The sequence below is a fragment of the Tetrao urogallus genome, assembly GCF_951394365.1.
Source record: "Tetrao urogallus genome assembly, chromosome: 5".
NCBI lineage: Eukaryota > Metazoa > Chordata > Aves > Galliformes > Phasianidae > Tetrao > Tetrao urogallus.
Genome location: NC_136818.1, coordinates 40,730,809 through 40,753,625, shown reverse-complemented (window position 1 = coordinate 40,753,625; position 22,817 = coordinate 40,730,809). Strand labels below are relative to the sequence as shown.

The following is a 22,817-nucleotide window of genomic DNA, read 5'->3' as shown; positions in this document are numbered from 1 at the left end:
GCACCTGTGCTGCTCTTTTTTTGTTTTTTATTTTTTTCCTGATCACGTCAATGAAGAAATGCTGCTGTACAGAAATAGCTGTAAGGCTGCGTCACAGGTTGCAGACATCCCACCCGTGCTTTGCTTCTGTAGTAAGCTCAGAGTGGAGCAGCCTGCATGGACAGCCTGGGGCACTGGGTTGAGAGCTTTTGAAAAGGAGAGACCCTTGGATTTGCTCATCCCTGTGCTGGGCAGCAGGACTTGCACTGGAGCTGTGCAGCTGGGCTGAATCTGGAATGCTGACTTATTTTTTCCTTCCTTTCTTATGGAATGCTGATGCGCTGCTGACTACTGATTTCAGTGGAGAGCATGTGGTTTGACACCAGAACGTGGATTTGGCAACTTCCGTCCAGAGTTTTCTCCAAGAGTGAGATAAATGTCTTGTCAGATATCATTTTTAACTTGGCCATTGTCATGAGTAACTTCTGTCTAATGTTGCATTCCCTTGTCATTTTGGGCATGAATCTTGCACAATATTCCACTGTCAAGAGAAAACCCACATCCTGCTGTGTATCTGATACAGTAGGGTTTTCTTGCCACTGCTTAACAACAGTTCTGGAGGCACCACTGCATTAATGGCTCAGTTTCCACATGTGTAAATGCACTTCCAGCACCGGCTGCGATCCAGATGTGAGCTCTCAGGCAGTGGACCAATGCTGTCCTTGCTGGTTAAGCACTCCTTTCCAGGGGTTTTGCTGAGAAAATTGTGCAAACTTGATGAAACTTGAGAAGTACCTTTGGTTAGTTGAAAAGTGCCCTAAATCTGTGGGTTAAGTCATCTTTGTGGTGTCGGAGTTGGAGGACTGGGCGCTAACCCTGACACTATTAATTGCAGTGGTTTATGTGGCTGGCTTCTTTTTGGGCTGAAGTGGCTGGGGCATTTGGAAACTGCTCTGTGCCAGACATATGGGTGCTAATTTGGCTTCCTGTAGCTGAGGGCTGTTCCTCTTGCCAGACACCTGGTTTAGCCCTGTTCATTCTGTTTCCTCCTGCCTGTGTTGAGGTGTGAGCGATATTGCTCCTCTGTGATGCCTTGGCACTGTTGGTTTGCTGGAAGTTTTTAGCCTTATATTTGGGATGCTTAAGTGGTTTGTTTTTCTTGTTTGTTTGTTTGTTTGTTTTTAAAATTCTCTTGTGTTATACACGTTACTGCTTTTCCTGTGTAGTGATTGCTCTTTAGTACTTTTTTGTAAGTACTTTCTCCTTTGACTGTTTGGAAGCTCCTATTTTCTTCTAGGCTGTTTGTAATCTCTCCAACTGTGTTGCGATCATGGTATCACAGAATGCCTTAGGTTGGAAGAGACCTTAAAGACCATCTGGTTCCAACCTCTTGCCATGGGCAGGGTTGCCAACCAAATGTCAGGCTGCCCAGGGCCCCATCTGATCTGGTCTTGAATCCCTCCAGGGATGGGGCACCCGCAGCTCTGTGCATGTGTGCCAGTGCCTCACCACCCTCTGGGCAGAAAATTTCTTCCTAACATCTAACCTAAATCTGCCCTCTTTTAGTTTAAAGACATTTCCCCCTTGTCTTATCACTATCAGATCATGTAAAAAGTTGATCTCCCTCCTGCTTGTAAGCTCTCTTCAAGTACTGGAGGACCTCAATGAGGTATCCTCGGAGTTTTCTTTTCTCTGAACTGAACAAGCCCAGGTCCTTCAACTTTTCTTCACAGGAGGGGTGCTCCAGCCCTTTGATCATCTTTGTGGCCCTTCTCTGGACCTGCTCCTACAGCTCTGCATCCTTGTGCTGAGAATTTCTGTAAAGACGCCCTGTAGTAGGGAAGTGATACTTTCCCATTGTGAACCTTCTGTTGTCCCTCTCACTACTTCTGAGACTCACAAAGACAGCATGCTTTAAAACTGTGGATAAGGTTCTTGAGCTCTGTCCTGACAGTAGTTACTAGCTTGACATTGTAATTACGATTGCATCACAGTTTTCTAGTTGTATGGGTTATGTTTTGTTGTGTTGTTTTTTTTTTCCCCCCAGTAGTGTTTGTCTCTGCCATCCTTCCTTTATATGGAATACGATAATCACTTCTTAAGCTTGGAGTGCTGCTGAGTACTCTCATCTTTAAATGTCCAGCTTTTGATACTCAAATAGCCCTGTTTTGGTGGTACCTGTTGAGCGGTAGCAGTTTAGCTTTCACTTGCTCTGTGGGCAGACAGACAGTTCCTTGGAAAAATGATATTGTGATTTGACACAACTGTTTCCCTGGGGCCATGGTATGATCTGCTGATGTTGACTTGGGACCTTGAGACTTACACATCTATCAGTGGCTTTTGGTTGGAAATCATAGGTTGGACACCTATGTGTTCTGTTCAGGAGTTAAGGAAAGCGGGAGGTCTGTTTGCTGAAGAGCACCTTTTTACTCGCCTTTCATGGCAGGGAGTTCTGTCATTAAAGCATTTCTGCTGCCCTGTTTGTGTGTGTTTGAGCTTTTCTCAGCGTCTGTGTTTCCCTTTGCACAGGATGCCATCACTCCCTATAAGGAGATCCTCCAGATGTACTGGGAGAAAGTAACGAGCTTCGTGAACGCCCGCTGTGACGGACTGGAGCCCTGGCAGCTGGTTGGGCTGACGTTTTCCTCCACGCTTCTAACTGTATGGCTGCATGGCTTCCTCTTCCAGTCCGAGAGTAAGAACTTGGCGTGGAGTTTGCCTTGTGTGGGGTGGGAACGGGATGCAGTTGCTCTCATGTAGTGGAGGGAAAAGGATGGAATGAGAGCGAGCGTTTGTTAAAACATGCCTTCTGCTGCCAGTGAGGATTAACAAAACCCTTTTCCAAATTAAGGACGAGTCCTGTCTAATCAATGGAACGTCCCCATTCCTGTAGAGGGTGTGGCAGGCCAGCCTGGAATGTGCCCATATCTCCTTCCTTTGCTTTGGGCTCCTGTGAGCTTCTGGCTACCTCACTTGTTTGTCACAATGCTCTCCAGCTCAAAACCTGGGGAATTTGATTCAAGTTCTTAGGACCTTATATATATCCACACACTGTAGCCAAATGCTTGGATAGTACTTGCTCTCAATTGCTTCCCTTCTGGAGGAGGGAAATTTGATGTGATGTTGGGAATATGTTTCATCCTCAGGGTATTCAAGGTAGTTGTGTATGGTCTAGCCTCTTCCTGCTTTGTGATTGCTGCGCTGACAGCTCTTCTGTAGGACCTTTAGATGAACCTGCAGTCTGCTCTGCCTATGTGATGGTCAGGAGAGCTGCCTTGCCCCCAGAGCAGAGCAAGGTGCTTTGCCAATCCCATGGGCCGTAGGGTTATGCTGTAGCGACAGCTTTTTAAAAATAGCCCAGTTTTTAATTTGGTGCCTACTTCTCAGTAACTCAACGCTGGGAACACCAAGCCTGTGCTCAGTGTAGGGTCATGCTAGCTTCTTGTCTAAAATTTGTACTGTTGCACAGTGTTTTAAAAATATTTACTAATGGTTAGGAAATCTAATAAGGCTGTCTGATTTTTTTCAGGAGTCTACAGTTGTGTGTTTTTTCCCTCAGCGTGGAAGTTCTTAATTAAATGGTCTGCACACAGAAAATGTACAACGGAAATGCTATTTTCAGAGTGCTAACAAATATTTGCTCTAGAGTGTGCCAAGCTGCAATTGCTGTCCTCCTGTAGCTTCTCAAAATAGATAGGAGCACATATAAAATGGAAAATAATGGGCCAGTCTAATGCGATAGATAAGATTGTGAAGTTTTAAAATGGTTGACTACTTTTCTTTTTTTTAAAAGCTGATTTACTCTTTCCTGCTGAAAGCGTCCTGTAACTGCCAGTGCTTGATTGAAATGTCCAGATGACTCAAAAGGCATTTTTGATGGCTGTAAACCATCTCTGTCATCCTGCTTGCATTCCTGCCTTTGAAGCTACCCCAGGAGTTTTCCGGTGTTTGTCATCAGCGGCTTTTCTCATTTCATATTTGGGCTGTGGTGGTGCATTTCCCTCCTGTGCTGGATGGATGAACCCTGAAGAATACTTGTTGCATTCCAGCTCGGTTCATCCTGCTGGGGCCTGGGAGCCTGTCTCACGTTGCTGGGTGTTTGCATGTTGCAGTTCTATTCTGGTTTGAAGATGCATAAAATACTTCCAAAATTATTTCCCTTTTTGCTGGAGATCTTGCCTTTAGCAAATCCTAAACTCCCTTCCTTTGTAAAACTCCATGTGTGGGTGTAAATTCCCATTCAAGTAGGTGCTGTCCTTTCATACGCCTGGGTTGAAAAGATCTTAGCCTTCACAGTTGGCATGGCTTTACTCAGCAGCCCTAGCAGTAAATTAAGAAAATGAGTCGAATAGTTGGTTCCCATAGGTAACTGCTGTTGGGCAAACCAGTTTCTTCTGCAGCCTGACCTGTGTCTGCTTTCTGATATGATTCTCTTTCACCATATCCCCTTTGTGACTGCTTTATTTTAGCCTGGGTCAGAAATACTAAGCCTGTGTGGTGAATTATTGTGCTCTGAGACTGTTTTGGGTTTCTTAACATAAGGTTAACTTGTGACTTTTCCCTTTCAGGTTTAACATCCCGAACTAAAAAACAATTCTTCAGACTGTTGAGAAAAATGCCATTTGTTGGGGCTATAGTAAGTATTTGAACAACTTATTGCAATGTTTTTTGAGCCTGCAAAGCTGTGTTTTCTGTGTCTTTGCTGTCTCTTGCTCCTGTAATCATAATGATGCAAGGATACTGATGCCACTACCTGGTTTAATGAAAGACATAATTTCTACCTAGTCTTTTTGTAATAATATTGCACTCATAAATTGGAGGCACCACTTAACCAAGTATCAGTGAGTCCAGAGGCAAAATTTTCCAGTGGTATTTCTTTGCTAGATGTCAAGAGAATTGCTTGATTGGTGGAAGAAGGGGACACGAATGAACTTGTGTGTTCTTCTGAAACAGTGTCTTGTTCTTGAGCAAGTGCGAGATAGGCAGGCATCTGTTGTGCAACATGGAAAGATAAATCTTTTAATCAGATGGTTGTCCATGTCTAGAGCTCAGATACGTGTTAGCAATAGCTTTATAGCACAAAGATACCAGAAGTTGCTGTAACTGTAGTCATTAAGATGAGATGGACTTTAGTGTCTGGAAGATGTTTTTTACATAAAGACTTGAAACTATGGATGTCAGCATGTTTTAGCACGTCATGACTTAGTCATCAAGAAATACTCAGCTTGTTTTTTTTTTTTTTCCTAGTCAATGATGCTTACCCATTCTTTTTGGTGTTTACACACTGAATCAGTTGGGGCAGCATGAGGGTGCCAGCTGTTGTGGGTGACTTTATCAGATGGAAGTAGTAAAGAGCAGCCTTTTCCTTTTGACCTTGCTATGGTTGCAGCTATCAAGTTTCTCCCTCAGCCTTCTGTAAGGGAATAATGGGAATAACATCTCTCCTTCTTTTCATGTTGTGCCCCAGTTTTACTTTCTGGCTGGTCAGATGAACTAAGTGTTAGTTGTCCCCTGCTTCTGCCTGTTAGGAAAGGACACCTTCTTGGCCCCTTGTATTCTATTTTATCCAGGTTTACCTTCTCAGAGCATAGTAATGTTAAGCTCTCCTGTGCCAGAGGACTCATGCTGTGCCCTATCTGTGTGCTCTTCCCACTCTTTGCTAGGCTGATACCTGATAACCTATCAGTTGCTGAAAGGAGGCATTCCAATGTCCAAAAGTCTTTAAAGCTGATAATATTCCAACACCTGTGTTGTTCAGAAGACTGTCTGCTTTGAAATGCTTTCTGGGAAGGAGTCTGGGCCTCCTGGATGTGGGGTGTGATTAAGAAGGAAGAAATCTCGTAACAGTGTTTATAAGGGAGATTTCTTTCATGTTTCAGTTTCCATAAGCCTCTAAACTGTGTATGTGTTGGCAGGTGAGACAAAGTACAAAATGCAATGAATCTGAAGACTTCTGTAAATTATGGGCTGTAATTTTTAAAAAGCCTTAGTGGATAAGAGTGAAATATTTTTGCTTTAAGCTTTGTTGTCTCATTTATTAAAGAAAGGACTCAGAATTCCCGCTGTTCTTCAGTATCCATTAAAGTACAATCTCTTTGAACAGGGCAGCGAACTCTGCCCTGTTATGTTAAACGCAGCTGAGCACTGCTCTGCAATCTCTTGTATTAGCTACTTGGTACAGTTCTGTTCTGTGCCATCTAGGATGCCTTTAGGCAGTTCCCAGTGCTGTTTAGAGACTAGTGTATGGCTATGGGCATTTCAGGAGGCATTTTGGACAAGGACAGTTTGTTTTTGGAGGAAGAAGTTGGTAAGAAGGGAGAACTGTGAACTCTGCCATGCTTTTTTGGTCAAAGAGTTAGAACAGATCCTACCTGTTCTGCTCACTGGTTTGAAAGTGGCCAGTGAGTTCAATGTCACACACACTGAACTGTAATTTATAATGTGGCCAGTACCTTTGTTGATAGAGTTTTTCTTTCTTTCTTAGATTCAAAAGAAGATTGATGAAGCCTTGAATGATGTCACTTCCAGTTTATCCTTCCTGAAAGATGAGAAGAATTATATCAAAGTGCTGCCAGAACAAGGCATGGACCAGCCTGAGGTTCTACAGAAGATGAAAGAGTACAGCTCAAAAGGTAGGACTGTGAGACTGCTGCAGCGAGGGTGGGTCCCTTTCACAGGCCTAGCATTAGGCTTACTCTGCCAAATGAGATCTAATGACTCCTGCTCGTAGCTTTGTCTTACATACAACATCTTGCTGATGTTGTTCACTTACAAATTTATGTCTGTTTTCCTTCTGGAAGTGACAAAAGTCTGTATTTACATCTTTTAACAGTGTATTCAAGTATTTATGTTGAAGTTCCCTTTCTTCTCTAGGAGTTTAGAGCTATCAGTGATGGGAGAGCTGAGAAGAAGAGAAGTACAGAGGGAATTATTTGAATGCAGTTTTGAATACGTTTCTGAGCCTTGATGTTTGTTTTTTTCCAGAAATGTGTTTTCTGTGAAGCCCAATGGAATATTCATAACAAAAGGAACTTCCAAGCAGTGTTTTTAGGGAATTTCCAGGACTCTCTTAATCAAAGTCATAGTGCTTTGCACCTTCAAAATGCCACTTAAGGAAGGCAAGGCCACTCTGGCTTGAATCCATAAAAGCAGTGTCTGAAACTCAGTTTGAATTAGCAGACTGATGTAAATGTCTCCACCCTGGTTCACCTGCCTATTACTTCTAATGAGCAAATGTGAGTGACTGACTGCTTATCCCTTCCGCCAGTCTGATAAATACTTGGAATTTTCTGCTGGAAAACTACTCTGAATACAGGAAAAGTTTTGCTATAGAATGTGCTCTAACAATTTCCTTTCTTCTACTTCTGTGTTGTTTGTGCAACTTTCTGTATCTGTCTTCTGTCTGTTATTCCTCTTAGTGATTATTCCCTTCCTTCACCAAGCTTTTGTTCCTTTTTTCTTTTCCTTTTTCTGTGGCTTCTCACACGTTTGCCACGCCGTTTGAAAGCTACTTGAAGTGAAGGCTGGGCTGTGACTTGGCTCACTTGGTGTACTCTGGTGGAGCTGATGCCATTGAGGATTATGCAGGAGAATACAAAGAAACAGGTGGAAAGGCTTTGCTTGGATATTTGGCAGGGGAAAGTGGCCTGGTTAAGTGTGTTGAAACACTGTTACACAGGGTGCCCTGCTGATGCTATTCCATCCACCTGCTCTTGTTTGTTAATGTATCAGAGGCATTTAACTGAGAAGTCCCACGCCATAGTTTTGAGCAATACAATCTTGGCCTTTCCATCTTAGTTTACAGCAGTGTGACGGGTGCTCTTTGGATGTGACTAGCTTGAGCAACGAGAGCTCAACTTTGTGGACAGGAGCCTGGGGAGTCTGAGTAGGGATTAAAGTGGATTGCATGTTAATGTAACTGCTTGCTGCAGCTAGCTGTTTGTGCTAACACTTTATTTATTATTTATTTGTTATTTGCTGTGTCTATGGGGCACAAGATGCCAGAGGCATAGCACTACAGGGAGTACTTCTGTGGCACAAAAATCATGCTTGTTCCTCGTCAGTGAAACCCAAAAGCAGAATTCTCATCTGCAGAGCTGCTGTGGAGGCTTTCTCTGTGCTCTTCCACGTGCTTTCTGAGAATGGCTGTGCTTGCAACCAATGTGCTTCTTTCTTCTCTTTCAGGAGATGTACGCTGGGAGGATGGGAAAGTCTCTGGGACCGTGTACAGCGGTGAAGAGAAACTTACCCGCCTGCTAGTGAAGGTAAAGTGCAAGCAGTCTAACTTGGCATCTTAGAGGTTTTTAACAACTTCAGGGTGACCAGAAACCCTCAATGCTGTTCCAGCATATTTCATGATGAGCGGGGAAGATCTGAGGCTTAGATAGCCCAACTCTGAAGACAGAGCCATGGGTATATGTAGGTAGAAAGGCATTTATTAGCAAAGCATTTGAGGCTTGCAAAGCTGGCCATTGTGAAAACAATATGAAGATAACTAGGATCCAATTTGATAAGGTGTTTTGAGTAAGAAAGTAAGAAGCTGAGTGCAAGTGAATTGGAAACTGGTACTGACATCAACTGACATAAAATGGCCATAAGTCAGCTTCAGCAAGCCCTGTGATGGATATAACTGTGTAGGCTGAAGTGAAAGGATCCTTGGCTGTCCTGCTACTGGGTTGCTGTGGGACTTTGGGCTGCAAAAGCTTGACTAAGCAAAGCAGAATTGGTCTTGATTTAAGCAAAAAAGGATGTTTGTAAAATGTGTTTGGCATTGCTGTGCAGTCCAAATTGTACAACAATGGGGCACTGGCATGTTTCAGTGGAGTCTTTGTTAGGTCTGTTTACCTAGTCTGAAACCTTCCCCTTTGAGAAGGTTGGAAAAAAAATAAGCAGCCCTAAGGTCTGTTTTTCAATGTATCTACTTCAAGAGTTGTTTTTGCTAAAGGAAAATCTAGCTTTCTTGCTCCTGGGAACAGCTTTTGTAACAGCTGTAATGAGCTCTGTTGGGTGGTTGCTATTGCTGTTTTCTTCTGGGGAAAAATAAAGCTCAGAGCTGCCTTGCTAGAGCAGCGTCACCTTGGATTGAGTGCTGTGTGGAAACATTCCCTCTGTCTGTGCTGATTATTCTCTGGCTTATTCTGCAGTGTTTCTTTCAACATCCCTGCAGTTGCTTTTTCATCGTGGCTGCAGGAGGTCGGAACTGGCCTGTTCCAGCCTCATCCTGCGAGCTCGCAGTTGCAGAACGAGCATGAAATACTGGTTTCCACAGCCACTTTTGCTGCGGTGTGGGTGGTCAGTTGTGCTTTTCTGGCTGTTTCGGAATTGCCCTTTAATAGTGAATTCAAAAACTAGTTCTGCAAAGCAATTTTTGGGAACTATATACTGGCCTGCTTTGCATAAAGCAGTCATAGAGTGTGCATACACCAGGTCTAGGTGTAGTACAAAAGAACAACAGATGTTTTTGTTCTTATTTAAATAGCTAAACCATTAAACCTGCCTTTACAACACGCAATATTGCTGTTATAGAAGCATTCCAGAGGCCAGAATGCCCTAGAAAAACAAATGATTTTTTCTTTTCCTCCCAGCAATAGCTTCCCAGCTTGTGGTGAGCACTCGCAGCAGGAGTTAATACTGCAGATAGTCTGCTTATATACACAGTGTGTGTAGTGCATTTCTAAATCTGGACCTCTTGCTGATAATCCAAAACTTCATCTGCACAGCTGAATTTCTGTCTCTCTTTTGAAGGTGTATGAAGAGTTTGCCTGGAGTAATCCCCTCCATCCAGATATATTCCCTGGTTTGAGGAAGATGGAAGCAGAAGTAGTCAGGATTGCCTGTAGTCTCTTCCATGGGGGCCCCAGCTCTTGTGGTGCTGTAAGTAACCTGTGTCCAAGTGTCTCATGAGCTCTTGGGTATTTCTGACTCGAAGTGCTAGCCATCCATCTGAGGCAGAGATTCTGGTTTATGATTCTGGCGTGTGCCAGGGCAGCGTCTTTGAATAGCTCCTGTCAGGTCACGTCTCTGAGCTGGAAACCTGTGAACATGCCAAAATGCTGAGACTGAGGACAAGGCTGACTGGCTGATTACCAGCAAATGGCTCCAGGTATTGGTGATCAAGCAGGCATGGCACTGTACTGTCACTTGTTCTTCCCAGATTTATGAGACCTTCCAGTATACTGGAGTGGAAACCAGTTCTAAAGCCTCAATGGAGTTCATATCAGGAGTCCAACTGTGTGCTCTTAATGCTGATTTCTTTGAAAGCCGGTCAAAGAACAAAAGCTATGAACTTGCACAGTGAATTATTGTTGTAAAAATATGCCATAATTTCTTACGCTCCTTCCTCTTGGTTTGCCTTTCTGATAGGAGTTCTAAATTCCTCAGGCCACATTCTTTCCCTGTTTGTGGTGTCTGAGACAGTGAGGTCTTATTTCCTAATGTGGTGTCGTGTTGCAGCTGACATGGAAACTGCTTGATAAGTTGCAGAGAAGTAGTTCTGCTTGTGAGAAGCATGCAGATGTGATTTTTCAGAGGCTGGGTGTGATATGACTGCTGTCTGTATATAAGGCAGGGAGGGAGAAGGCCTGCAGAGGCTAAAGATCGGTGGGGAAAGGCAGTGTTGACACAAGAGTTTATGGGATGAGCTGGCATTGAATGGGCTTAATTTGGCTGTTGGAAACTTTACTGTGTTGAAGAGTTAAGTATTAGATTAGCTGAATGGTAGAGGTGGTTAGGACTCCAGCTGGATTGAAGACAGAGCTGGATCGTGCAGTGACTATCAATTTAAGGTGTGATTGCCTTCAATAGCAGGAAGTTGTACCCTGTGACCTGGCTTGGGTTCTGAGTTCCTCAACCCCCTCCACGTGCTGAGTGAGAATGTATTCCTTGTGCCACCCTCAGGTTTAGAGAAGCAGTGCATTTCTTTGCATCTCAAAATAGCTTGACCTCTTCTCCTTGCTGATCTGCAGAACTGAGGCTGGCCATGGAGAGGGGAGAGGCTGATTCTAAAGATGCTGAAAGTCATCTTTATCAGTAGTGGAGATGTTAATTGATACAAATCAAATAGCTCTCTATTGCTTATTATACAGTTGGAAAACTTTGCTTGTGGTAGTCTGCTTGTTCAGTTCTCGTTATGTTAACTGTGCATTATAAAAGTGTCAACCTTGGCCTGTGAGTAGATCTGTGGGGAAGTAGGATTGTATGGGAGGAGAAATTCAGAATGGTAAAAACTTGCTCCACAGTGATCACTCTGTAGCCTGTGTGAGACCTCTGCTATCATTCTCTTGGGAATCGCACTTTTCCCTCTCTCTTTGCTTTTCCCTTCAGAGGATTGTGCTGCAGGGCTGCAGCTTGGAGCCAAGCAGAAGCAAAATGAATGGGGAGGTGTGTAGCCTGCCATGAAACTATGTTCCAGCTGGTTGAACAGATAAATTCTTAGGGTTTGGGGGAGGGCTGAATGGATGATTGAATGGAAATAAAAGATTAATTGTACCCCTATAATTATCTTGTCCAAAAGAGTCTCTCCAGTGGACTTTCTGCCCTCCTGCCTGTGTCTGGTGGAGCTAACGCTGTTGGAGAGATGTGGGGGGATGTAGGGGATCACGTGCTCTTCAGGCAGTTGGGCTCAGGGACTTATTATTTTCTTCTTCCCTAAACAGATTTAGTATTTCAGAATGATTTCTGGAGGTTTGGGCAGCAACAAAGCCATTTTAAAAGAGTGTTTTTTTCCAAACTGCTGCTATTCTTTCTGTCTCTGCAAGGCTGTGGCTTCTGCAGTTCTGCTCCAGTACCCAGCGAAGCTGGAAAAGAGAGATGGCTGAGCCAGGCAGTGCTGTGAGTTATCTTTATCTTTGAAATTGATCTGTTCAGGAGATACTGTGCTGCTGGCTCTTTCCAGGGAGGTTTGTGGTTTGCTTGATTCAGTTTTGCAGTGCTGTAAAATTTTTTTCTTTTTAAAGGAAAAAAAAAAAAAAGCTTTTTTCCTCTGAATTTCAGCACCACTCTGAGAAGCAGAGTCTGTTGCCAGGTCCCTGTCTGCTGTATTTACTGACCTGATGGAGGAACCTTGGGCAACCTATCCAGTTCTGTTGGTTTGTGAAGGCAGACAGAGCTGGTGCTTCTGAAGAGCTTGCTATTTGGGGGACAAAGAAGAAAAGTCTGAGCTTCTCAGTAAGGCAAATTAACTTCCTTTTTGTGCTCTAATTTCCATGACACATTGCACTTTTGGGGGTTAATACTCTGGAGCTCCGTCTGAGAAAAGCTGACACTTTGCTGCTGCTCCCAGGTCTCTTTGCAGCCTGGGCATCTCCACGCAGTCCTGCGGTGCAAGGTGTGGATGCCTTCCTGAGGGCATCTCTGGAGATCAGTCTGCTTCCTCCTGGAAGATATTTGGTGTCTTATATAGATGTTAAAATAAAACATGTTTCAGGTTTCTGAATGTTGCAGGTGAGCAGCTTGCATTATTTACAGGAGATGCCTTTATGCAAGGTGTGGGGGCTGTGAGTCTCTATAGTTTAAATGTGAACATAAAAATGCTAGCAGGTCCTATGTGGGGGTTGTGCTGGCCTGCAGTTTGCCATAAGCTGTACCAAGAGATGGCCCAGGTTTTCAAGTAGTGTTTAAAGGCAATCATTTTTAGCAGTGAGTAGATGCTTCCTATCTGTCACTAGCTACTACTTGGTTCTTTCTTTTAATCACATCACACAAGAGACAGGATTTGGTGATTTTTGGCTCCCAGAAAATTCTAATTGTGATTGGGGAAGACTCATTAAGCTCAGTACATACAGGAGGAATGGGAGGAGAATGTTTTCTTGTCTGATATGTTTCTGCTCACAAGGTGCTTTGTTTTGCAGTGCTGGCTCTGAAGATCTCCCCTCTGATGTGGGGAAATCACTGGTTTTGTGCAAGCCTCTGTGTCTTTTTTTTGTTTTGTTTTGTTTTAAGTAGTTTTTTTAAACTTACAGTAGGGGCAATTTTGAATGAAGTGCAGAGGAAAATTGTGTGTGGTGCATGTGTCTATCTGATGTCAGTCTCCCTGTGAATTCTTTGTGCTTTGCAACTGAGCACAGGCGAGGAGCCAGAATCAGAAGATGCAGACTCAAGCCTCCTACAGAAGCTGGTCTGTCTCTTCCTCCCAAATTTGGGGGCTCCAGACTTGGTCGGAGAACTGCCTGCTCATTTGGCATAGGAATTGAGCAGTGGGATGTGAGTGCTGTGTCCTGGGGGGGCTTAGATTCTGCCTTGTCCTTCTGCAGAGCTGTCAGCTTTTATCTGTGATGACAAGTAGGTCACCTTGTGAGAGATAATGGGTGGAATTTACAAGCAGTGGGCTTACAGGGACTTTACACAAGCTTGCCACTATGCTATGGCCTTATGGGTTGTGGTACACTTTGGCTGTAATGCTGCAGTAGAAATAAACGGTAGCTCACTATTTTATTCATCACATAGCTCAGCTCAGGGGAACTTTTCTCAGATGTGTCTCCAGGGTCTGAATGAACATGGTGAACTGCAAGCAAAACTTCCTAGAGACTGCGAGCTAAGTCAGGGCTCTTCTGTATCAGGCATCTTAACAGTGGTGTAGCAGAAAGCCTGCTCTGGGGACTGTACCTTCTTGCTGTTTTAATGCTGAGGCTCCAGAGTGCCGGTGTTTGGAAGGAGTGAGCAGTAGGAGGGGCATAACAAGTTTAAAGAGCGGGGAGATATTTTTTCCCCTGTGCTTTCTCCTTCCCTTCCCCACTTGGAAAAAAAACAAGGAAGAACAAAGAAAGTGTGTTTGTTTGCTTTTTCCCATGTGGTTCATCTGGCTTCCCCAGATACTGTGGGATTGGAAAGCTGCTGAAAGCAATACCAGCTCCCAGCCCTTCTCCCCACGGCATTGCATGTGCCTCTGGACTTTCATTCTGAGGAGGAGAAAACACAACTGCATGTGCTGTGGGCTGAATCACTGCATGCTGGCTGCTGTGGGTGGTGGGGATATCGGGTCCTGTGATGGTGGTTCAGGCTTGAGCTGGTGCCTGGGAGGAGGATCTGTCCTGGATCTGTGACAAAGTGGGACACTGACCTCCTTGTGCTTTGTGCCTCAACATTTGCATGCAGGTGGTGAGCCAGGTGCATTGTGTGTGAGGGCAAGGCGTTGGTGGAAAGACTGCAACAGGAATAAGGCTGTTGTTGCAGAGGTTGCTTCTTGGGGAGGATAGAGGTAGGGCTGCTTGCTCAACAAGGAGCACACATGGTCGTGCACGGTGTCTGTTGCTCAGCATTGTGAGTTCCAACATACCAAAATTGTGCCCAGTACTGTTTTCACAATCCTTACAAAGCTGTAAGCAGTGTTGCAAGCTATATTGCAAATATACAGTTATTCTGATCCTCTTCCCCCACCCCACAGTAGGGAGTTCATGTTATGCCAGCTGTTGTTTTCTAAAGATGATAGCTGACAACTTTACAGATCTTTTCATAACAAGGATTGAGAAGTGAATGACGTAGGCCATAAAATGCTTAGGACATTGTGTTTCTCCTGCCATCTATTTGCTGCACAACAAATGCAGTGATTTCTTTACCCAGTGTGAAGCTCCGTTAGGTTTATTCAACAACAGCTGTTGCTTTACAAACTGGAGAGGAAAAAAAAAAAAAGCATAAAGGTTAGTGGTGAGACAGTGACTTCCACGCTGCCTGTGGTGGCAGCGGCTGCTAGCTTCCATCCTGTTAAGATATGTGGCAGACTGCTTTTCGTGCCTGTGAACTTTGTTCCTTTTCTCTGTGCTTAACGTTGAGTCATTGTCACAGTCACACTTCTTTCTTGGGTTTTGGTGTTTTGCAGCGATGTCAGCGGGGGAAAACCAGCAGAAAACCCAGACTGACAGAAGTCACAAGGCATACAAATGTGATTGCGTGCTTCTTATGTTTATTTGGGGTGTGGTGTTAAAAGGAGAAGTATCAGAGTATTCAGCAGATTTGGGGATCTCAAAGTAGTCCTCCATACGTGCTGTCATATTGGCCTTTCTTTCACCCAACCCTGCACCCCTGTCTCAGGTACCAGGCCTCCCCAAGATATGTCTCCCTCAGCACAGCAGTGACAGAAGCATTGACACCTACAGCTTGCTTGATATACCAACCTCACATTTTACTAGAATCAACTTGCATTTTGAAAATTTTGCACTTTTCTGTCCCTTGCACATCAGGACTCATAAATGTTGGCTGAAGAGAGACAGTTGTCCAATTAGAAGAACTTACTTTTAATTTATTTATTTGCAGAAAGCTCTTGGGTATGCAGTAGTAAACTTAGTCAAACAGCTGGTATGTGCCTTCCTCTCTTCCATCTTGTGATGCAGAACTCCTTGTTCACCTGAGGACAGGATGAAGGATGTGAGCTCAGCATGGCCAGTGGGTTGTATGGTTGCAGAAATTCCTTCTGAGGTCCTTGAGGGCTTACAAGCTCCAGCCTTGTAAGGACCAGACCTTGGCTGGCTTCTACAGGGAGGGCTCAGCACTCTGCGCTGCTCCCAGATCTGGGAAGGTTTCCTGGCTCAGGAGCAGTGCCAAGATCAAGCTGGCTCTGGGCCCCAGTGTGGCACTGCTCCAAACCTAATAAACTCTGCTGTACTTTGATTGGCTTAACTTATTTGTTTCTGTATGCGTGGCACCATTAATCTGAAAGCCAGATAAATAATGCCCAGGTAATCAAGGGGGTAAGTATGTGCTTGTAGTTTCATGAGGAGTGGTCATCTCTGTCAGCTAGCGACTGTGCTGTGTGGTCCCCTCTCCTTAGGCTTCTGTGCTTTTATTTTATTTAACTTGAAACAGAGAAGTCAACATCTAGGTAAATATGCACTTTCAACCTGGATGTCAGGAAGCAACCTTAAGCTGCTCAGTGTCCTTGAAAGCCTGAGTTGTCCTATGCATCTTCTGCCTCCAAGCACTGCTGGGCAGAGATGCTGTGGCAGCATCCCACTTTCAGTTTTCCTCTGCTGTAGCATCCACATCAGCGGCCATTTTCCTTATTTGTTTCTTTTCTTCACAACAGATGACATCTGGGGGAACTGAGAGTATCCTGATGGCTTGCAAGGCATACCGAGACCTGGCTTATGAGAGAGGCATCAAACATCCAGAAATGTGAGCAATCCTTTGTGGCTGGGATTTTTCTTTGTGGCCTTGCGACTCGCTGTCCTTCAGAGCAGAGGTGGCTGCTAGACCCCAGCATTCCTTCATTTCGTAGCCTGCTGCTACCTCTTTCTTGTCCACCTCTTTTTGAAGGCCCTGAATACAGGAGGGAACCCTGGGTTGAAGGGAATTGCAGAAGCACAGGAGCCTTTGAGTAGCCTGGGGTGCCAGGTGTGAATGTTGGCTGCGGAGCTGTTGTAACTTCACTATGCAGAGTATTTTTGCAAATACCTGCATGCAGCTGTAGCCAGAACCTGCTCATAGCCGCTCTGACTCCTCTTGAGCTGAGATTGCAAGGCACTTTGAAGTATTTAAGGGTTTTGATTTATTCAGATCAAAGAGGGTTTAGCCTGAAAACTCTGGGATTGATTGGGGCTGAAATGAGGAACTGTGCTAATCGTTAGACTTCTAATAGAGGATTTGCTCTCTAATGTGCTTTTTTTTTTTTTTTTTTTTTCTTTCTAGACAGTGCATCAAAAATGTTTCTCTGGTTAATTGCTTAAGAGGGGAACATATAAAGAGAGATAAAATGGTGTTCATCTTCTGCTGAATTCCTGTGGCTCTTTTCTTCCTTTTCTAACAATTTTGTATGCTATTAAAGGCCCCAATAAAGATGTGAAAACAAGGTTAACTGAAGCGGTTCAGACTCTGCCACTGGAGATGGCAGACATCAAATGTTATGTTATTTCAGTGTACTTCTGTTGCTCCTTGCTTTTTATTGTCATGTGCCCCTCCTGAGGAGGGTGAGGGTTTGGAGACAGTAAAATGTTGTTTGATATGACAAGAAGTTAACCTTCATAGGAACTCCTGATTCACAGGAGACAATGCAGTTGGAACAGAATGACTTTATTAGGCTTTCTTCGGATTGTTTCATCCAGAATAGCGCCTGGTCTTTCTTGTGCCGGTTGAAACATGTGCGCGGTCTGTTTGTGACCTGTCCCTAAGGGAAGAAACACTGAAATACCTGCAGGCTGAATTCTTTTCTTTTTACTCTCCTGTTTGTGCTAAGACTTACATGCTGCTTGGGTTGAAGTATGTGATATGTTACTTTTCTAGGTTGGTCCCGGTGAGCGCTCATGCTGCGTTTGACAAGGCAGCACACTACTTTGGAATGAAGTTGATTCACATCCCATTGACCAAGGCTATGGAAGTGGATGTTCAGGTATCACTCCAGTCAGTGTGGAACTCCTTTCTGTGGGGAAATTAGCATTACATAGGTAATAGCAAAGAATCTACTCACCCAGGACTTACCCAGCAAGTCAGTGGATAGAGAGAGAACTGTGCTTCATGGGTACAAGGAAGGACAGTGGGAATAAAAGTGTCATTGCATACAAGATTTTGGTTGAAATAAGTGGATGTAAGCCATCCTTTTGTTCTCTGTTATTCATTTAGACTGGAATAGTTTACATATTTTGGAAATAGTTACAGGTTTTAGATGAGGATGAACAAAACAGCCTGTGCTAGTATTTTCAAGTGGATAGGTCTTCTGAACTGCTGTCTTCTCATGCTTATAGCTCATCACTTTGCTTTCTGTGGGCTTTCTGTTAGATTTTAAGACCAGGCGCTGCATGTTTTATTTTTTTATCTTTTTTGGCAGGGTGGCACTTGGTAAATGGAATGTGAGCATCTTCTCTCTTTAAATCTTCAGGCAATGAGGAGAGCTATTTCGAAGAACACAGCCATGTTGGTCTGTTCTGCTCCCCAGTTCCCACATGGAATTATGGACCCCATCGAAGAGGTGGCAGAGGTAGGATGCTCCTGGGGCTTCTAAGTGCTGTAGCAATAATACTTTTGCATTGTTCTACACAAGAAGAGTGAGCGGAGAGGTGTTCCAGGATCCCAACCTGTGAATCTAATGAGAGATGCAGATTGGTGGGAATGTGCTACTGCCATTAAATCAAATCAATTGTTAGTCAACAGCAGCATATGCAGGACATGATCTGGAAAGGGGGAATGCAGGACTACTTTTTTTTTTTTTTTTTTTTTTTTTTTTTTTTTTTTTTTTTGCACTTACTCAGTATCTTCTGTGGAAGGTTAGGCTTTAAATACCAGATGTTACCTCTGGGCATTGTCATATAACAGTTTGCATGGTGCTGGGTTCGGACTTAAGCTGCTGCACACAGTGTGATGTAGCAAGGCAAAGTGACAAGCACATGCTTTGTCTCTGAACTCCCCAGCCTGTGCCGTGAACTCCTGCTTAACTGAAGGCAAGTATTGTGTCTGTGACTTAAAGCTTTGCTGCTCTCTCTGTGAAACCAGCCAGAAGGGTTTGTCCTTTGATATCCGAGAAGAAATAACAGCAAAATAGTCCACCTTGTAAAAAGGCTTTGATTTAGGGCCACTGGTTGTAGCAAGCTTGGTGCAGAAGTCAGAGGAATGTGTTGTGAGGAGAAATCAAAGGGCCAGGATCTCGGTTCAAACACGCCTCTTGGTTTTACTTTCCTTGTTCCAGTTACTTCTGTTGAATGTAACCAGCCAGGGCTTCTGACTTTCTTTTCATTTGGAGCATGTCCTCACGCTTTCTCTGGGATGCTGCTGTCAGACCAAATTGACTCATCTCTCTGTCAAATACAGCAAGCTGCCCAAACAGAAAGGTTTTATCTTGATGGTGCTGTCTAAACATGCAGAATAGGCTGGAGAAGGCATCCTACAAGTAGCCAGTCCTTCCTGGTCTCCTGTCCTCAACGAGTTGAGGGTGGCGTGATGTTCTAAAAATGCTTTCAAGTGTGAAATACTGGGTACCCCAACTAACTCACGTTCTTTCCTGATTGCGTTACTCACTCAAATCTCGTTTACATGCAGCTTGCAGTGAAGTACAAAATCCCCTTCCATGTCGATGCCTGCCTAGGTGGTTTTCTCATTGTTTTCATGGAGAAGGCCGGGTTCCCTCTGAAACGTCTGTTTGACTTCCGAGTGAAAGGTGTGACCAGCATTTCTGCTGATACCCACAAGGTAAAAATGGGAGAGAGAGTTCTTCCAATGCTTTCATTCTGGGGGAGCGATTTCTGATGCCATCCTTGGCACCAGGCATTTCTTTCCTGCAATGTAGAGGAGTGCTGAAGGGCAGGGGCAAGGGTTCAGGTGCTTTTGTGCAACATGCCTGTGGGCAAGTGGGTTGTGGTAGCAGTGTGTAGTAGGTGCTTGACCATGCTACTGAGTCCTGCTGCTTTTTAATGCCTTGTTACCCCTTTGCAGTATGGCTACGCTCCCAAGGGTTCCTCTGTGGTGCTGTACAGCGACAAGAAGTACAGGAGCTACCAGTACTTTGTGGCACCTGACTGGCAAGGGGGCATATACGCCTCCCCCTCCATAGCAGGCTCCAGGGCTGGTGGAATCATAGCTGCGTGCTGGGCAACTCTGATGCACATGGGGGAATCGGGCTACGTTGAGGCCACGAAAAGGATCATTAAAACAGCTCGCTTCCTTGAATCAGAGTACGTGTATGCCTTAGCTTTTTGGGTTTTTTTTCTGGGGTTTTTTGTTGTTTTCCTAGAGAAGCTATTGCAAGTTACTCAGGGATCCACTGGATAGTGATAGGAGAAGATACTTGTTTATGCCCAGGTTGTCTGCCCAGTGCCAGACTGTTGAGGGACTTGGAGTGGTGGGGTGCTGGCATCTTTATTTAGCTGGTTTTGCTCCAAGAGTTTCTTCTGACTCTTTGCTTCAAGAGTGTCTTCTGCTTTCTCTTCTTTCCTTTGGTAGGCATGTGCTCTGCTCTGTTCCCCTCTCTTCTGTTGAGGCCCCAGATAGGTAGACTAAATGTCTCTCCCCTTCCTGCCGTTTCCTTGTAACCCTGCTTAGTCATTTCTTTTTAATGTTCCTTCAAGGTTGAGAAAAATTGACAGCATCTTCATTTTTGGGAAACCTGAGGTGTCTGTCCTCTCCGTTGGTTCAGACACATTTGACATTTATCGGTTATCTAATTTGTTAGCTGCAAAAGGATGGAACTTGAACATCTTGCAGTTCCCACCAAGGTGAGTTTGTGGTCGTGCTGTTGTAGACAGAGGAGCAATGTGCATTGCCAGGGTATGCAAGATAGTTGACTTTAGGCCACCTTAATTTGCTGAGTGGTGTTGTCTGTTATCTGATAAATTGTATGCAGACTTCTTCTCTATGGAGAAGCAATTATGTTTGTAATTGCTCATATATAGCAGCGATAGTAATATTAATAAGCCTGGCAGAGGGCATAACTGGGCTCCCTTTCTATTTATCTCTGCTTAGTGCAAGCAGAAAAATGTAAATTGCTGGGGCTTTATCTCATGTCTGCTAGTGAGTACACATAGATTTATTTGGTTGGTTTTTTAAATACCTGCCCTCTGAAGAGGAAGGTAATTGAAAGAGCAGTGAAGGGCCAGTCATTTTCTGTGATATTTCCAGCCTGATGCCAAAGAAATGTTTGTCAAAATTGGTTGTTGTTTTTTTTTTTAATAGGTGGAATTTGCCTTTCTGTGGGTGAGAGGGACAAATGTTCTAAGATAGAGCTGCGTTAAAATTTTTAGATTTGCAATTGTAGATTTGAACAGAAGTCTAGAGAGCCTGAAGTAATAGCTTGGAGGTGTGAGTAACTCTGCTCCTCCTGGTGGGGGCTGACTTCCACGCTGGGGGTAGCTGACGTAGTAAGGTAGTGCGGACCTTTAATCGTCTATGCTGACGTCAGGAAGGAAAGGGGAGCTGCCACCTTGCAAAAGAAGAGTTGAACTTTCTGCATCTTGGTTCTAGCAAGTATTTTGCAGCGGTTATCTGTAACTGGAAAGAAATGAATAATTTTTTCCCTTAATACCAGTGAAATGTTAATTTAAGGAGGTAGGCAGTTGTTACTGGCTAGGGAAGGAGCTGTCAGTTGCTGTGTAAATGTGCAGCTGCCGTACACAAAGTGACTAATCTCTCCTCTCTGCCCTGCCTGCCCAGCATTCATCTTTGCATCACGCAGTTGCACACGAAGCCTGGTGTGGCTGAGCAGTTCCTGAAAGATGTCAAAGACAGCATTGAGGACATAATGAAGAATCTCAACGCCAAGACCACAGGCATGGTAAGGATCCAGAGCCTGATCAGTGTGTGTGTGCAGGATGAGCTTGTTTCTTGAATGACGTTAATGATCCCATGTAATGACCTCTTCTCTGCTTAGGGAGCCATCTATGGAATGGCCCAGTCCATCCCAGACAGGAGCTTGGTAGCAGAGATTTCCCTGGCATACTTGGATGGCCTGTACAGCACGGATGTTCCTGGCAGTGAAAAGCACATGAACGGCTCTCCCGGCCACAACTGACTGTAGCACAACAATTGGTGCCTTGCCAGCTAGCACTGGGGTGGTTCTAAATGTTTCCTAAGGAAGGAGATTGCAGTAAGCCTTTGTTCTTAAAGTTGCAGGTCTGATGGCAGCTTGATGTCAAACTTTGTTCCTCATCTTTGTCTGCTCTGAAATCTGCATTATTTTCATACCCAACTTTAGTCCTAAGGCTTTTCTTCTCCTCCCCCTGTATATTTTCATCATGATTACTGATGATGAACTGAATGTCCATTCCACATCTCCAGATTCCTCAGGTATTCTGTATGTCTCTTCGTTCCTTGCTGTTTCTTCTCTTCAGACCGTGTATTCAGCTGGTGTCCAGCCAAGCCAAGCATTAGATTTGAATTCTCACGTTATGTTCCGAAGCTTCGCTCTTCCCAGGAGTTGAAGGTAGAAAATAAATAGAAAATTCTGTTTTCTTTTGAGTATTCCTCCCAGCTACTGCATTTAACAAACTGTACTAGAAGCCTTATATATCTATGTAACGCAAAGGAAGGATGGTCACATTACTCTTTAAAATCCCCTCTGGAGACCTGACTGCAATCATTATCTATTGAGGAATGGGGAGGGGAGGACAACACACAATCCTTTTCTGGAATCTCTTCATTTGAATAACAGCAAAAATAGAAACCCAGTGGGTGGTATACAGAGAGGAACTGAACGGTACTGAAAACCTTAGGTACGTAGTATCTGTTTTACTTCCCTGCCTCTTCTAGAAGACATGCGTTTACCGCCTAGAGTGCTGTTGCACCTTGCACAGTTCTGGAGGGATGTGCAAAACAGTGATTTCGCTGTTGAAACTTGAAGGTTTTGCACTATCCCACAATGCTGTAGTTGAGTTGGTCAAGCCCTGGCATTGATGATAGCTGGGGACTTAATGTGCAAATGTATGGCACCAAAGCTGACCTTTTTTTAAACCATAATCCTTTAGTATAACAAGGTGACTTTTGTAATAGGAATTAGTAATTTCTCTGCTCTTTGCACTGATTCTTTTAAGGCACATTCTCAAAAGGGCATTCACCATTGTGCCTTGATGCTTCTCTGGCTTTTTATGGGATGCCAGGGAGGGTTGGAGGGGTCAGCTGTTGACTGCAAGGTTAGCTGCAGCCATTTCCTCATGGTACTATATTGAAAACAAAACCTCAAAGGCAGACTGGCCTCGGGTAAACTATGCTTGCCCATAAGATAGAATACTAGTGCTATTGAGCCAAGTCCCTTCACAGTATTACAAGGATGCTGGCATAGTTCTGAAAGGTAGAAGATAGGATGCAGTAAGTTGGAGGTAACAGAGCTTTGGGCATATGTCTCACCCTTCCTGTTTTTCTCCACTGTTTTTACTGGAACAGAGCAATGTAAGGTAGTTGTTGCCTTAAGGATGAGCTAGATTCTCTCGAGTTGT

The 22,817-nt window shown here is 44.2% G+C and overlaps 1 protein-coding gene across 1 annotated transcript; it reads left to right on the top strand.

Moving 5' to 3' along the window:
* Positions 1 to 348: 348 nt before the first annotated feature.
* On the top strand, positions 349 to 21,397 carry SGPL1 (sphingosine-1-phosphate lyase 1; the record flags this gene model as incomplete). Its single annotated transcript, XM_079535888.1, has 15 exons — positions 349 to 457; positions 1,629 to 1,648; positions 2,509 to 2,674; positions 4,548 to 4,615; positions 6,464 to 6,611; positions 8,164 to 8,243; positions 9,724 to 9,852; positions 15,995 to 16,083; positions 17,188 to 17,293; positions 17,780 to 17,878; positions 18,934 to 19,083; positions 19,327 to 19,565; positions 19,959 to 20,105; positions 21,040 to 21,160; positions 21,257 to 21,397. 15 exons carry the CDS (start codon positions 349 to 351, stop codon positions 21,395 to 21,397), a joined length of 1,812 nt encoding a protein of 603 aa, XP_079392014.1.
* Positions 21,398 to 22,817: the final 1,420 nt, after the last annotated feature.